This window comes from Felis catus, chromosome B2 (genome assembly GCF_018350175.1).
Source record: "Felis catus isolate Fca126 chromosome B2, F.catus_Fca126_mat1.0, whole genome shotgun sequence".
In the NCBI taxonomy this organism is placed as follows: Eukaryota; Metazoa; Chordata; class Mammalia; order Carnivora; family Felidae; genus Felis; species Felis catus.
The window spans coordinates 63,028,309-63,045,566 of record NC_058372.1 but is presented as its reverse complement, the minus strand read 5'-3'; the positions used below and the strand labels follow the sequence as shown (position 1 = coordinate 63,045,566).

Sequence of the window (17,258 nt, the reverse complement as noted above, 5' to 3'; positions counted from 1 at the left end):
AGGTTAGAGTGTGAGAGAGCCAAAGCATAAGAGACTGTTAAAAACTGAGAACAAACTGAGGGTTGATGGGGGGTGGGAGGGAGGAGAGGGTGGGTGATGGGTATTGAGGAGGGCACCTTTTGGGATGAGCACTGGGTGTTGTATGGAAACCAATTTGTCAATAAATTTCATATAAAAAAAATAAAAATAAAAAAAATAAATAAAATAAAAATAAAATTTAATATAAAAAAATGTATCTCCATATAGTGAAATATTATACAATCATTAAGAGTAATACTTTAAAAGACTACTATTCATGAAATATTGCACCCTTTGATGGCTATTCTCCTCTTTTTTTTGACATTTCACTTTCTCTATAACCACTATTAAAAGACGCAGCAACAGAGGGTTAAACATATTCCACATAATCTAGAGTCATTCACTAGCACTGTGAAAAATCAAGAAAATGACACACAATCAGCAATGACTAACATTAAGCCTCTAGCTTGGCTGTGGGATTACCCTTACACTTCCCAATTGCCTGCTACCATAGCTAATTGTAAGTTGGCATTGTGACTCCCATACCAATTGGCATTGGCCACAGATAAATTGCTGTGATTTTTAAAATTATAGCTATTATTCTACTCCATCTGTTCTCTTCATTTTTTGAGTCAGCTGTCAAATCAAATACATAAGTCCTTCCTAAAAGTTTTAGAAGTTTTACATGTTACCAGAGTAAACAGAACAATTTCATAACACACTGATATTCAGTAGAATTCTACAAGGTAACCAACTGACAGGAAATAAGGTGACATGTCAACAGTTGTTTTAGTGATGATGGGAAAGTGCTATATTTATAATAACAGTATTTAACATTCTTGTCTTACTTTTAAATACTAGGCATAATTGCCAAGAAATCTTTAATGGTGAAATTCTAAAAATACATTTCAACTCTGACCTGCTTTTTCCAGTTGTTCTGGTTTCAATTTTATTTTAGCTAAAATTAATAAACACTTGAGACTCTGTAAAAGTACCTAGTTATTCCTTGGTTTAATAATTTGATATATTGTATTTCTCTATTCCCATTCTAATTAAGAGTTTTATGTTTATATTTTCCTATCACACATAAAGCATCTCTATCATTTCAGATGTAAGAATATCTTTTGACACAGTCTCCAAGTCCTACTGTGTAAACATAACTTTAAGAATTATACTGTAGGTCACTGGAGAAGGAGAATAAAGTTGCTAAATATATCCAACCTTTTTACTCTGAAGTAGAGTTTAACTGTTATATTAAAATATCTCATTTGTGTTCAATTTATTACAAAAATAGTCCCACTTTATCCCTCCATGTATCCATACCCCTTGCAATACAACTTTGCATCTTATATTATTAAGAAGTGGCATCAATTTTCCCAGCCCTTGAATCTGGGCTGAGTTTGGGACTTGCTTTGGCCAACATAATGTGGCAGAGGTGATAGCCTGATAGTTGTGAGCTGGGAGCCTTATATACTTCTGCTTGCTCTCTTTGGACCCCTGCCTTAACTTTAAGAACAAGATTGGGATAATTGTTAGAGGGTGAAAGACTATGTGGAGTAGACATGTTGTGTATTAGAGCCCAACCTAGACTGGCCACTCTCAGCCAACCTGCCAGCTGAAAAGAGATACATGAAGAAACTTAGACAAGATCAGCTGAGACCAAAGAATCACTGACCTAAGCCTGGTCTAAACTGCTAAACCACAGAGTCATGAACTAAATAAATGAATGTTGTTTTAAGCCACTAAGTTTTGGGGTGGTTTGTTACACACCAGTAGCTAACTAATATATCCTCTTGTCTTTGTTTAATCATTTAGAAGGAAAATTAGAAAGTAGTATTAGGCAAATAAAAAGTATATTTAATAATTATATCAAATCTATTTTTCTCAAAATATCCATATTTTAATTTTTTCATATTTTGGCTGTTGAGGATATTAACTTTTATTGAGCACCTTTTATTTAGTAAGCACTCATTTCACTCCTACAACAATTTCATGAATCAGAAATTATCTTTATTTTATAGAAAAGAAGAATATTATAAAGAAAGCAAGGGACATGTCCAGATTTACATCGCTGGAATGGCAGAGCTGGACCACAAGATGGAACATAAGAAATGGGAATCCATTTATTCTATAATGGGTCACAATCAGTTCCATAATGAAGTGTTGAATCTAACCTCTCTTTGGAGTGGTACTCCCAAAACTAGGAATATGTGTTTTCTGCTGAATGACCTACATGGTGTCCCCAGAATGTTCTGAAAAAACAGTTTATGCATATTACACAGACTTACTTACTTGGACTTTTTCTCATTCTCTAACAAGTTTTAAATGGTTAAAATATCACAGCCACCTTTTTGACTTCTCAACTCAAATTCAACGTGCAATTGCCATGACAACAATTGAATGAAAAATTAACCAATGTAAAGAGAAAATATAGTATAAAATGTCTTGACTTATTGAAGCCATAATTGTTGTTTGTAGTAGCAAATGATTACTACTGATTCCCGATTGACCATAGTTTCATGATATTTAATGCTAGAAGTCAATATTTTAGTTTTTTATTGGTAGGAAAAATATTTTTTGTGGCACTAGTATAAAAATAGTCAACTTCTAACCTTGGTTTTTATGAATTGAGCGTGAAATTTAAATCAATCTGTGAGAAATAAATCAATAAAATGCTACTGAATACAATGTCCATCATTCTCATTAGCCTAGCATTTATGTATCCGGCCTAAATATGTTACAGGTGCTAATACATTTTTAATACTGAAAACAAAAAGCAACAGAATAACAGGAAATGAATTCAGTGCCTCTGCTCTTTAACATTTACTTGACTAGAAACCAAAAAAGCAGATTAAACTATGAAATAAGTAAGTAAGGACATTTTCTAGTAAACATTTTGCATGTCTCCTATCACATCTTCAAAAGCATCCACCAAAGGCAAAAGACTTTATGTCATACATTAAATCAACACTAAGTCTAAATATATATTTTATTTTAGGCTGGCCTATGAAAATTTGAGTTATGTTGTCTGAAAATTGCCTCATGTTAATTGCTGATAGAAGAAATATAAATGCCTGGATTCATAGTTTAATTATAAATAACTCCAGGCAGTTTGGGAGTAGTAAAGTATGCTTTTACTCTACCTTACATTATAATAGACATTTTAATAGCTTTATTCATTTGAATATCACATTTTATACATAATTCTACAACAATATGTTGTTAAATAAACCAACTAAGAGTAGGTACCAGTTGGATGTTTTTCCAGTGGATTCTGTCAGAAAATATTTGAAACAGCTATAAAACCAAAAAATAAATATTTAAACATAAATTTCCAATTTAAACAACTATTTTATGTCATATGGCATTTCAGGACTCTGATAACATTCTGGTAACGACAAGACAATAAAAATCACAAGCCTCTGAAAATTTACAGCAACCAGTTTCCTAAGTTTTAAGAGATGAATTAAAGCAGGAACCATATGCATTTGTTAATTTTGTGGTTGAGTTTATTATTATTAGAGTGGAAGAAAAGCTCAGTAATCAAGATGATCAAAGTAGGTAATAGCCATGTGTTTAAGTAACAGTAAGTCAGAACCTGCTTACCCATGAGCACTCTTGGCTACAGAATGTCAAATGTTGGATACTGTCCACCTCTCCCTGAGCCAGATGGTTCATGAAGAAAAGAGCACTTGACTGTCATTTTTCTTTTCACTAAACTTAAAATCTTCAAGTATAAGATCATTTTAATTCATCAAATGGAAAAATTCCACACTAGCTGAAACATATTAGTCATTGTAAAGATTTGCTACATATGTACCCACATTAACTTAAATGTCATTCTGAATCAACAAAATTGACTACATTTTAGCTGTAAAATGTAAAGAATATGTCAGGAAAATTGTGCGACAGGTAGCAGTCATGGATGTTTCTCTCTCATAATCAAATGATATATTTTTTTAAATATGAAATTTATTGTCAAATTGGTTTCCATACAACACCCAGTGCTCATCCCAACAGGTACCCTCCTCAATGCCCATCACCCACCCTCCACTCCCTCCCACCCCCCATCAACCCTCAGTTTGTTCTCAGTTTTTAAGAGTCTCTTATGCTTTGGCTCGCTCCCTCTCTAACCCCTTTTTTTTTCCTTCCCCTCCCCCATGGTCTTCTGTTAAGTTTCTCAGGATCTACATAAGAGTGAAAACATACAGTGTCTGTCTTTCTCTGTATGACTTATTTCACTTAGCATAACGCTCTCCAGTTCCATCCATGTTGCTACAAATGACCAGATTTCATTCTTTCTCATTGCCAAGTAGTATTCCACTATATATATCAACCATATCTTCTTTATCCATTCATCAGTTGGTGGACATTTAGGCTCTTTCCATAATTTGGCTATTGTTGAAAGTGCTGCTATAAACATTGGGAAACAAGTGCCCCTATGCATCAGCACTCCTGTATCCCTTGGGTAAATTCCTACCAGTGCTATTGCTGGCTCATAGGGTAGATGTATTTTTAATTTTTTGAGGAACCTCCACACTGTTTTCCAGAGCGGCTGCACCCGTTTGCATTCCCACCAACAGTGCAAGAGGGTTTCCCGTTTCTCCACATCCTCACCAGCATCTATAGTCTCCTGATTTGTTCATTTTAGCCACTCTGACTAGTGTGAGGTGGTATCTGAGTGTGGTTTTGATTTGTATTTCCCTGATGAGGAGTGACGTGGAGCATCTTTTCATGTGCCTGTTGGCCATCTGGATGTCTTTAGAGAAGTGTCTATTCATGTTTTCTGCCCATTTCTTCACTGGATTATTTGTTTTTCGGGTGTGGAGTTTGGTGAGCTCTTTATAGATTTTGGTTACTAGCCCTTTGTCTGATAAGTCATTTGCAAATATCTTTTCCAATTCTGTTGGTTGCCTTTTAGTTTTGTTGGTTGTTTCCTCTCCAGTGCAGAGCTTTTTATCTTCATGAGGTCCCAATAGTTCATTTTTGCTTTTAATTCCCTTGCCTTTGGGGATGTGTCAAGTAAGAAATTGCTGTGGCTGAGGTCAGAGAAGTTTTTTCCTGCTTTCTCCTCTAGGGTTTTGATAGTTTCCTGTCTCACATTCAGGTCCTTTATCCATTTTGAGTTTATTTTTGTGAATGGTGTGAGAAAGTGGTCTAGTTTCAATCTTCTGCATATTGCTGTCCAGTTCTCCCAGCACCATTTGTTAAAGAGACTGTCTTTTTTCCATTGGATGTTCTTTCCTGCTTTGTCAAAGATTAGTTGGTCATACTTTTGTGGGTCTATTTCTGGGGTTTCTATTCTATTCCACTGGTCTATGTGTCTGTTTTTGTGCCAATACCATGCTGTCTTGATGATGACAGCTTTGTAGTACAGGCTAAAGTCTGGGATTGTGATGCCTCCTGCTTTGGTCTTCTTCTTCAAAATTCCTTTGGCTATTCGGGGCCTTTTGTGGTTCCATACAAATTTTAGGATTGCTTGTTCTAGCTTTGAGAAGAATGTTGGTGCAATTTTGATTGGGATTGCATTGAATGTGTAGATAGCTTTGAGTAGCATTGACATTTTAACAATTATTTATTCTTCCAATCCATAAGCACGGAATGTTTTTCCATTTCTTTATGTCTTCGTCACTTTCCTTCATAAGCTTTCTATAGTTTTCAGCACACAGATCTTCTACATCTTTGGTTAGATTTATCCCTAGGTATTTTATGCTTCTTGGTGCAATTGTGAATGGGATCAGTTTCTTTATTTGTCTTTCTGTTGCTTCATTAGTAGTGTATAAAAATGCAACTCATTTCTGTACATTGATTTTTGTATACTGCGACTTTGCTGAATTAATGTATCAGTTCTAGCAGGCTTTTGGTGTAGTCTATCGGATTTTCCATGTATAATATCACGTCATCTGCAAAAAGTGAAAGCTTAACTTCATCGTTGCCAATTTTGATGCCTTTAATTTCCTTTTGTTGCCTTATTGCTGATGCTAGAACTTTCAACACTATGTTAAACAACAGCGGTAAGAGTGGACATCCCTGTCATGTTCCTGACCTCAGGGAGAAAGCTCTAAGTTTTTCCCCATTGAGGATGATGTTAGCTGTGGGATTTTCATAAATGGCTTTTATGACATTTAAGTATGTTCCTTCTATCCCGACTTTCTTGATGGTTTTTATTAAGAAAGGATGCTGAATTTTGTCACATGCTTTTTCTGCATCGATTGACAGGATCGTATGGTTCTTATCTTTTATTAATGTGATGTATCACATTGATTGATTTACAAATGTTGAACCAGCCCTGCAGCCCAGGAATGAATCCCACTTGATCATGGTGAGTAATTCTTTTTATATGCTATTGAATTCGATTTGCTAGCATCTTATTGAGAATTTTTACATCCATATTCATCAGGGATATTGGCCTATAGTTCTCTTTTGGTGCTGGGTCTCTGTCTGGTTTAGGAATCAAAGTAACGCTGGCTTCATAGAATGAGTCTGGAAATTTTCCTTCCCTTTCTATGTTTTGGAACAACTTGAGAAGGATAGGTATGATCTCTGCTTTAAACGTCTGGTAGAATTCCCCAGGAAAGCCATCTGGTCCTGGACTCTCATTTGTTGGGAGATTTTTGATTACTGATTCAATTTCTTCACTGGTTATGGGTCTGTTCAAATTTTCTATTTCTTCCTGTTTGAGTTTTGGAAGTGTGTGGGTGCTTAGGAATTTGTCCATTTCTTGCAGGTTGTCCAGTTTGTTGGCATATAATTTTTCATAGTATTCCCTGATAATTGCTTGTATTTCTGAGGGATTGGTTGTAATAATTCCATTTTCATTCATGATTTTATCTATTTGGGTCATCTCCCTTTTCTTTTTGAGAAGCCTGCTAGAGGTTTATCAATTTTGTTTATTTTTTCAAAAAAACAACTAACTCTTGGTTTCATTGATCTGCTCTACAGTTTTTTTTTAGATTCTGTATTGTTTATTTCTGCTATGATCTTTATTATTTCTCTTCTTCTGCTGGGTTTGTGGTGTCTTTACTGTTCTTCTATTTCCGTTAGGTGTGCTGTTAGATTTTGTATTTGGGATTTTTCTTGTTTCTTGAGATAGGCCTGGATGGCAATGTATATTCCTCTCAGGACTGCCTTCGCTGCATCCCAAAGCGTTTGGATTGTTGTATTTTCATTTTCATTTGTTTCCATATATTTTTAAATTTCTTCTCTAATTGCCTGGTTGACCCATTCATTCTTAAGTAGGATGTTCTTTAACTTCCATGCTGTTGGAGGTTTTTCCGACTTTTTCCTGTGGTTGATTTCAAGCTTCATAGCATTGTGGTCTGAAAGTATGCATGGTATGATCTCAATTCTTGTATACTTATGAAGGGCTGTTTTGTGACCCAGTATGTGATCTATCTTAGAGAATGTTCCATGTGCACTTGAGAAGAAAGTATATTCTGTTGCTTTGGGATGCAGAGTTCTAAATATCTGTCAAGTCCATCTGATCTAATGTATCATTCAGGGCCCTTGTTTCTTTATTGATCCTGTGTCTAGATGATCTATCCATTGTTGTAAGTGGGGTATTAAAGTCCCCTGCAATTACCACATTCTTATCAATAACGTTGCTTATGTTTTGATTGTTTTATATATTTGGGGGCTCCCGTATTTGGCGCATAGACGTTTATAATTGGTAGCACTTCCTGATGGATAGATCCTGTAATTATGATATAATGCCCTTCTTAATCTCTTGTTACAGCCTTTAATTTAAAGTCTAGTTTGTCTGATATAAGTATGGCTATTCCAGCTTTCTTTTGACTTCCAGTAGCATGATGGATAGTTCTCCATCCCCTCACTTTCAATCTGAAGGTGTCCTCAGGCCTAAAGTGAGTCTCTTGTAGACAGCAAGGAGATGGGTCTTGTTTTTTTTAATCCATTTTGGTACTCTATGTCTTTTGGTTGGAGCACTTAGTCCATTTACATTCAGTGTTATTATAGAAAGATACGGGTTTAGAGTCATTGTGATGTCTGTAGGTTTCATGCTTGTAGTGATGTCTCTGGTACTTTGTGGTCCTTGCAACATTTCACTCACAGAATCCCCCTTAGGATCTCTTGTAGCGCAGTTTAGTGTTGATGAATTCCTTCAGTTTTTGTTTGTTTGGGAAAACCTTTATCTCTCCTTCTATTCTGAATAACAGACTTGTTGGATAAAGGATTCTCGGTTGCATATTTTTTCTGTCCATCACATTGAAGATTTCCTGCCATTCCTTTGTGGCCTGCCAAGTTTCAGTAGATAGATCTGCCACCAGTCTTATTGGTCTCCCTTTATATGTTAGATCCTATTTATCCCTAGCTGCTTTCAGAATTCTCTCTTTATCCTTGTATTTTGCCAGTTTCACTATGATATGTCGTGCAGAATATAGATTCACGTTACATCTGAAGGGAGTTCTCTGTGCCTCGTGGATTTTAATGCCTTTTTCCTTCCCCAGATCAGGGAAGTTCTCAGTTATGATTTGTTCAAGTACACCTTCAGCCCCTTTCTCTCTCTCTTCCTCTTCTGGAATTCCTATTACAGATTTTTTTCTGTTTCAATGTTTCACTTAGTTCTCTAATTCTCCCCTCATACTCCTGGATTTTTTATCTCTCTTTTTCTCAGCTTCCTCTTTTTCCATAATTTTATTTTCTAATTCACCTATTCTCTCCTCTGCCTCTTCAATCTGAGCTTCAATGGTTGCCTCCAGTTTATTTTGCACCTCGTTTATAGCATTTTTTTAGCTCTTCATGATGGCTTCTTAGTCCCCTGATCTCTATAGCAATAGATCCTTGCTGTCCTTTATCTTTTTTTCAAGACCAGCGATTAATTTTATGACTATTATTCTAAATTCTTGTTCTGTCATATTGCTTAAATCGTTTTTGATCAATTTGTTAGTTGTCGCTACTTCCTGGAATTTCTTTTGAAGAGAATTCTTCTGTTTCATCATTTGGATAGTCCCTGGAGTGGTGCAGAACAGGGTACTTCCCCTGTGCTGTCTGGAGTAACTTGTGTTGGTGGGCGGGTCCGTAGTCAGACCTGATGTCTGTTCCCAGCCCACCTCTGGGGCCACAGTCAGACTGGTGTACCTTATCTTCCCCCCCCCAGGGGCAGTACTCACTGTGGAGTAGTGTGGCCCCTGTCTGGGCTACTTGCATGCTGCCAGGCTTGTGGTGCTGCTTTTTGGGATCTGGCATATTAGCCAGGGTGGGTCCGCAAGGTGCACAGGGGCGGGAGGGGCAGGCTTAGCTTGCTTTGCCATCAGTGGTCCCCTGTGGGAGGGGCCCTGCAGCACAGGGAGGGAGGCATGCCGACCTGTCGGAGGGATGGATCCATAGAAGCACAGCGTTGGATGTTTGCGTGGTGCAAACAAGTTTGGGGAACTGGTTCCCTTTGGGATTTCAGCTGGGGGATTAGAGAGGGAGATGGCGCTGGCCAGTGCCTTTTTTTCCTGCCAAGCTGAGCTCTATCCTCCGGGGCTCAACAACTCTCCCTCTTGGTGTCTTCTCGCCCTCCCCGCTCTCTGAGAGCAGAGCTGTTGACTTTTAACATTCCAGATGTTAAGTCCCGCTGACTGTCAGAACTCATGGAGTCCAGCCCCTCCGCTTTTGCAAGTCAGACTCAGGGGCTCTGCCTTGCCAGGCAGGCTGCCCCTCCACTACCCCAGCTCCCTCCCACAAGTCCGTGTAGTGTGCACCACCTCTCCACCCTTCCTACCCTCTTCTGTGGGCCTCTCCTCTACTCTTGGCTCCAGAGAGTCCGTTCTGCCAGTCTTCTGGTGGTTTCCTGGGTTATTTAGGCAGATATGGGTGGAACCTAAGTGATCAGCAGGACACGGTGAACCGAGCGTGTTCCCATGCCGCCATCTTCTTGCTGAACCTCTCAAATGATATTTAACAATAAAGATTGGCAGAATTTAGTTTCACACTGAAAAAATCAATTTTTAAACTAAGTCTGCGGTGCCTGGCTAGCTCGGTCAGTTAAGCATTTGACTCTTTTTTAAAAATTCTTTTTAATGTTTATTTATTTTTGAGAGGGAGAGGGAGAGAGAGAGAGAGAGAGAGAGAGAGAGAGAGAGAGAGAGATTGTGTGTGTGTGTGTGAGCAGGGGATGGGCAGAGAGGGAGACACAGAATCTGAAGCAGTTTCCAGGCTCTGAGCTGTCAGCACAGAGCCAAACATGGGGCTCAAACTCACAAATCATGAGATCATGACCTGAGCTGAAGTCGGACGCTTAACCACCTGGGCCACCCAGGCACCCCACACATCTGACTCTTCATTTCAGTTCAGGTCATGATCATGGCTGTGAGATTGAGGCTGCATGCTGGGCATAAAGCCTGCTTAAGATTCTCTCTCTCTCTCCCTCTTCCTCTGCCCCTCCTCCCCTGCTTGTGCTCTCTCTCAAAAACAAAACAAAACAAAAAACTGTGTTGGAGTTTGAATGGCAACATAAAAGAATGGTTAATGGCTGTATCACTGCAAGGAAGGTTGACACAGTACAGGGGTAACTGCCACCTCAAGGGTGTACTCTCCATTTGTTCACTAGTAGTAGCCCATACAAAACCTGCAAGAATTCTGAAGAAACCTAAGGAAAATCCTTCAAAGAGTGGATGCCTAGGAGCACTTCTAAAGACACAGAGAAACCAGAACACAGACCCCCTGCTGTGAGTCTATTCCCCAGTCAGAATATAGACTTCCTCCCTCCTGCCTCATGAGGCATGCTGTTAGAGTCAAAGGATCCTTGAGTGATGCTCACCTGCCTTTGGCAACAGGCAATGGGGCAGTGGGATGGGTTCATTCATATACATCTACATGTGAAACCAAAGAATAGTGAACCTGAAAATAGCTGTCTTCAGGGAGAGTCCTGCCAGCGTAAGTAATTTGAGAAAGAACTAGTTCTTCAAATGATTTTCACTTCAGGACTGATTTGGCTGAATTGTGCTTGCTCAGTTAATACACAAATTTCTTCCCTATCATAAGTTGCTACAGACTCAGGAATATACTCTCAAATCAGGTCCTCTCTACTTGTTCACATTTCATAAATTCTTCTCTGGACTAAGGATACCACGTTAGACATGCTGAGGAACCACCTGGTCAGTCTGGCCCATGAATTAAACTGGCCTAGAGGCTAGTTTTGTAGTCATAAAGGAAAACAGTAGATTTCTCTACTTGGTTTATACTGGATTATAGAAATACCACATAAGCCTGGGTGGCTTAGTCAGTTAAGCATCCGATTTCGGCTAAGTCGAAGGTCCTCGCTGTCTGTAAATTCAAGCCCTGCATTGGGCTCTGTGCTGCCAGCTCAGAGCCTGGAGCCTGCTTCAGATTCTGAGCCACCCTCTCTTTCAGCCCCTCCCCCACTCATACTCTGTGTGTGTCTCTCTCTTTCAAAAAATAAATAAACATTAAACATTAAAAATAAACATTAAAAAAATAAAAAAACATATAGTGGTATCATCACTATGAAGATACTTTAAGATCATCACATAGTGTTTTGTCTTTGACAGTTGATATGTGTTTTCCTGTTCAACTGGTAGCCATGTGCCTTTGGTAGGTAGGACATCTTTGAGCAATAACAACTCCCTGAATTCTTTTGTTTTACAACTAGTGAATTGTATCATTCAAAACAGTCAAATTGTAAACACAGTAAAGGCCACAATGAGACAATTAAAGAGGAAAGGTAAGTCTTATTGTAATTATATAGTCTTATGCAAAGAATTAAATTCAATTTAAATTATCTTTTAGGGGGTAGGGGAATGGGCAAAATGGGTATAGGGGAGTGGGAGGCTTGCATGGAACAAATAAGTCACAGGATGAAAGGTACAGCATGGAGAATAAAGTCAAAAGTATTGTAATAGTGTTGTATGGTGACAGATGGTAGCTACACTTGAGGTGAACGTATCATCAAGTATAGACTTGTTGAATCACTATGTTGTACACCTGAAACTAATATAACATTTCATGTCAACTATACTGTAGAGGCCGCTTTTAGGTCACAGGCTTGAGTAATGGAAACTTGAGCAAGTCAAAAGGGTCCACAGTGACTACCGAGCTGAATGCACAGGCTCATTAAGCCATAGGTCCTGACCAACCAATGGGCTACTTACAACCAGACACAGTTCCTAAGATTACCAAAAAAGGTAAAATTCCATATGTCTCCATATTCCCTTACCCCCCTCTATAACTGTAGCTTCTCACCACCTCCTCATGGCAAACGGTTTGTCCTTCGCTGTTCTGTATGCTGCTCCTTTGCAGTGTATTCAATAAACTTTTATCCCTTTTGTTCTGTCTTGGGTGAGTTCTTTCACCACCCCTGCAACCTTCCCCCACCCAATTGGGATGCCCACATACACTTCAAAAAAAAAATTAAAAATAAATACATAAAGTAGTCTTTGTTCAGAAAACAAATTATGTTGTAAGCAGTGAAAGGATTTCATGCTTGTATCACATGGAAATGAGTGCTTCACATACTTATTTAATTAATCTAGAAACAGTTTCTAATCTAGGAACAAAAAGTTGACATTAATTATTTATCTCATGGAAAAATACATGTGGTCATAGATCAGAATATGTAACATGCAACACTGAAAAACTCAAACATTTGCTATTTGGTAAATAATAAAGCAGAATATATTTTTATTATATGGGTTATTATGTGAATTTTATATGTGGCTATAAGCTATTTGAATTATAATTCTCATTCAAGGTACAGTCTTTTCTATTTGATGGTTTATATCTTCCTGTTATCTCCATCATTCTCCATAAATATTTTTACCTCTTGGTGAAACTATTTGAAGGTAATTGTTAATAGGTATGAGGATTTAGAAGGGAAATCTTCAAAGCCAAATATATTGAACAGTTTTCTATACTTCATAGCCTGTGAGAATCTATTACTGAGTAATACCAACCATGTATATAAAATATCAAAATAACCACTAAGATTTTAGTGAGATGGTGACTTTAAATGACAGAGCATTTTTCTTTCCTTGCTTATTCTCACTTATTCCTACAGGTAAAGTCCCACTAATAAAACAGGAACATGTGTAAATAAAGCATTTATTTAAAGGCAATGACTGTCATTCTACTAAAACAAAAATATTCAAAAGATTCCTAAGAGGAGAGATCCACTTTTTAAAAAATAGTCATAATTTAATGGAATTCTCCTCAATTATATGATTATTATATGGCTGTCCTTTTCTCTTACAGTTCTATGAGGAAAAGTAATTAGCAAGTAGCTTACATCATGCATAATTTGTCTTACAATTATTATAGATGCTCGTTCTGTTTAAAATACTTATGGAAGAAGCAAACAACTGATCACGGCCCAGAAAACTAAATACAGGCAACACTGTCTAATTTGAGATTATCTCTCCCCCTTCCCTTATTCTGGCTGTCCAATTACATGACATTTTATGAAACAAAGGAATGGTACTGTTTTGTTCTATTTAAAAATCAAACTGGACTTATTAAAAGCAGAAGGACTCAAATGATTGTCTGAAGGGAAATTTTGGATGACTAAGGCACTTCTATTCTCTGTACTTTCAGTAGAAGGCTGTAAATTTGTAAAACAAAGATTGCTTGAATATTGGGTTAACCACTTCTCTCAGCACCAATCTGGAGTTCTATCCATAGTTTTCTTTGCTTCTGAGTCTGATAAACTTGTAGAGTTTAAGGAGTTTACTATAACCTAATCTGGGATATTACACAATCTCTGTGTTTTTTCTTTTAAACCGTCCCTTTTAAGCCATCCCTTCCAGGGCACCCGGGTGGCACAGTTGGTTAAGCATCTGACTCAGGTTAAGCATCCGATTTCTGATCTCGGCTTAGGTCATGATCACACAGTTTGTGAGCCTCACATTGGGCTCTGCACTGATGGTGTGAAGCCTGCTTGGGATTCTGTAGCTCCTTCTTTCTGCCCCTCCCCCGCTTGTGCTCTTTCAAAATAAATAATAAAAATAAACTTTAAAAAATAAATAAAGTAAACCATCCCTTTATTTTAACTCTTTCAAACTATTCTATTTTCACATCTATTTTCTGTTTGACCCAATTACAGTTCTTCTTATTTATTTCCTCAGGAAAAATTCCACTGATAAACCAGGTATACATGTAAACAAAACATTTATTTAAAGACTTGGACACATAGTGCAGCAGTGATGTGATAGCACACAAATATACTGCTTAATAAATGTTTTAATCATTTATATATCAATGAAATGCATTTAGTGAGAAATATCTAGATAAAACTACCATCCAAAGTTTAGAAAGATGTCTGAAAATCACCAGTATATTAAGTATAACTTAAGTGAAATAAATATTTTAAGGTTTTTTCTACAAAATTACTGAATTCTGGATATAGAAAGTATAAGAGAAGTTAGATATTCCACTTCAAAATATTTTCATGAACACAACTTATTTTTATAGATGCTTATGTAATGAGAGATATTTACCTTTTCACCAATTTCTCCTTTGCTGCCTTCAAAACCTTGCTCTCCCTGTAGAAGAGGAATATAGTATATATAATAATGGAAACACTACTTTTAATATACACAATTATTACAATAATAATGATAATGTTTCCAATAACTAATAAAAACCATTTCTAATATGTAAATTTTTAAACCAATATTAACTTAGACAAAATTTAAATATTCCTAAATACTAAAGAGTACAAGCCACACTTTCACTATAGTACGTTCCATGCAATGTCATCTCCATAAACCTGAATTTCTCTATATACTGTACCTTTCTCAGAGGTGTTTTGAGAATTGAATGCATCAACATAGTGCCTGGCACTAAGTTAGCCATTATTGTTATTATTACTATTACCATTTATTTCACTAGATCCAGCAGAAACAGCCTTCTCATGCTGACTTCTATGGAATACCATTCCAGTGGGAGCTGTGTGATGAATGAGAGTTCAGGTTTGAACCCCGAGTCCTGGCTCCAGCTCTGACACCAGAGCCGAACATGTTCTTTACCCCCCAGATCTCCTGTCTCTCAGTCACAGAAAGGGCATTGGCAGTTGTAGGGCTGCTGGCTTTCAACCACCATAATTATTCCAAAAGGTGTAAGTCTCCTATTCCTCAACTAAAACGCTCTGTGACCCAACAAGCTTATTTTCCCACCTAATTCTGCACAGAATTGGTACTGATGTTTGATGCATACATTCAAACAAATATTCATTGAATGCCAAGTACATGTCAGGCACTCCAGACAACACAGCCAGCAAGTGAATGCTGGAGATAGGTCATCCTCACCCCTCCACTCACAAGATACACTCAATAAATGAAATATTTCCTGAGTGCACAGAGATAAGGGATGAAGGGTTTCTTATGTCAAGTTTTTCTATAATGCTGCAACAAGGTGACGCTTGACACAATTAAAATTCATGTTAGAAGCGAACTGCCAGGCTTTTACTATACGTATAGTGTCTGTGTATATATTATAAATAATACCTGCAAATATATGTATATGTGTACATGTATACACACACATACATACATGATTAAATTATTATTTCTGCTTCATTTTCCCTTTAAAAGGGTACCAGGAAGGACAATAGGTTAGTATTTGGGCATATGTGCCACTGAATATATGGTCTATCTTACTCGACCATTTTTCCTAAAATATAGACTTTAACTTGATCTGTTAATTCAAGCTGACATCGAAGCTGCTACACCCCCCAGTACATCAGTCACAATGTCAGCATGATGCAGCCACCACAAACAGCTGCTGGAAAGTCCAAAACTATTTCCCAGTAGATAAATCTGCACATCCCTTGGCTTGCAGCTCAACTCACAGAGGCAGCACATGCTGTATCAATGGGTTTTGTCTAGAGTTGCTGTGAAGAAATTCAGAAGCTTGCCATTTTATCGCTGCCAGTTCAATCTTATTATCTTTATCAAGCCAAGTAAGGGAAGATTTTTCAAACACTGTAACTATAAATAAATGCACATCTTTTTTTTAAATGGAAATTTTTAGCTACAGAGAAAAACCTAGATGCAGTAGTAACTTCTGACATCTTGCTGCTAAGACCTGTAAAACTTTCAGAGCATAGAAATGATATGGTTGGCTGGGGTGGGCATCTAATATTGCATTAGTAATGCTCTCCCCTGTGGTGGGATTATCTGAGTGATATCATGACAGCTGGCCCCACCTGAGTGGCTCCCCATCCCTCCAGGAAACTGGAATAGACCAGTCTGTGTGCTTCCAGCAATGCTGGTCACACTCCTTTCCAGGAGAAGAGAGTCCTGGGACAGGTACAAGTGAAGTTCACCTTGGTAAAGAGAAAGATAGTAGGCACAGAAACAAGCAGCCTAGTCAAGGCAAAAATCTTTATTTATTATGAGTTTGTTATTCTGAAATATATTTTTTGAAGAGATTAGTTGTAGCATCTTTGTAACATTTAAGATTTTATGTCAGTGTAACTATTATGTTTAGCCAACCTGGGAAATACAAAAAGAAGATAAATAAGAAAGAACCAAATACAGTCAAAGGTGGTAAAAATTATTCCGCTCTTCATTTTAGACGCTAGTAACAGTGAAAACACAATCAGAGCAGCGCTGTACACTCCACTGGCCCCCAGAAAGCATGACTGCTCTGGAGAAGCATGATCATTGACTTCTCTGGAGAAGCATGTTGCTAAAGCTCTCTGATAAAGCTCTCTCTCAGAGTGATTCCTTTGAAAAGGGATTACTTCCATGGGTTCTCTTTGAAAGACCGATTAGTGGCTTTCTAAGAGCCTTTCAGGGAATTACGTTTCATCAAATAAACTTTGAGTCTTCGCTATACTATATGCAGATTCAATTTTTAAGATGTTAAATTCTTAATTTCTATAAAACATCAAAAACTCTTTACCTTTTGACCAGGTAAGCCTGGAACTCCATGCAAACCATTTTCACCCTACAAGATGTATAGAAAATAGATTTTATTAGCAAAAAACAAATGAATAAAGAAATTTTTGCAGTCTTTAAGAATTAGTTCTAGCTTGGTGGGGAAAGGTAGCCTAATACTGAACATCTATCACATTCAGGGGCTTTTTATCTATCCCTCCTTATCTTACAACTATAGAGTTAGTACTTCAATTTTACAAAATAAGAAAACGGTCTTGGGGGGGTTGTGGAGCTCAGTCAAGTGTCTGACTCTTCATTTTGGCTCAGTTCTTGACCTCACAGTTCATGAAATTGAGCCCCACATCAGGCTCTGTGCTGCAAGCATGGAGCCTGCTTGGGATT

At 37.5% G+C, this 17,258-nt stretch overlaps 1 protein-coding gene across 2 annotated transcripts in view; it reads right to left on the bottom strand.

Moving 5' to 3' along the window:
* Positions 1 to 17,258, bottom strand: part of COL19A1 (collagen type XIX alpha 1 chain) — a 349,696-nt gene that overhangs the window by 238,013 nt on the left and 94,425 nt on the right. For both annotated transcript variants that reach the window (XM_045057717.1, XM_045057718.1), the window contains exons 11-12: positions 16,882 to 16,926; positions 14,472 to 14,516 (exon numbers count right to left, since the gene is read on the bottom strand). In XM_045057717.1, coding sequence (XP_044913652.1) covers positions 14,472 to 14,516; positions 16,882 to 16,926 — 90 coding nt within the window. The remainder of the gene's footprint in view (positions 1 to 14,471; positions 14,517 to 16,881; positions 16,927 to 17,258) is intronic.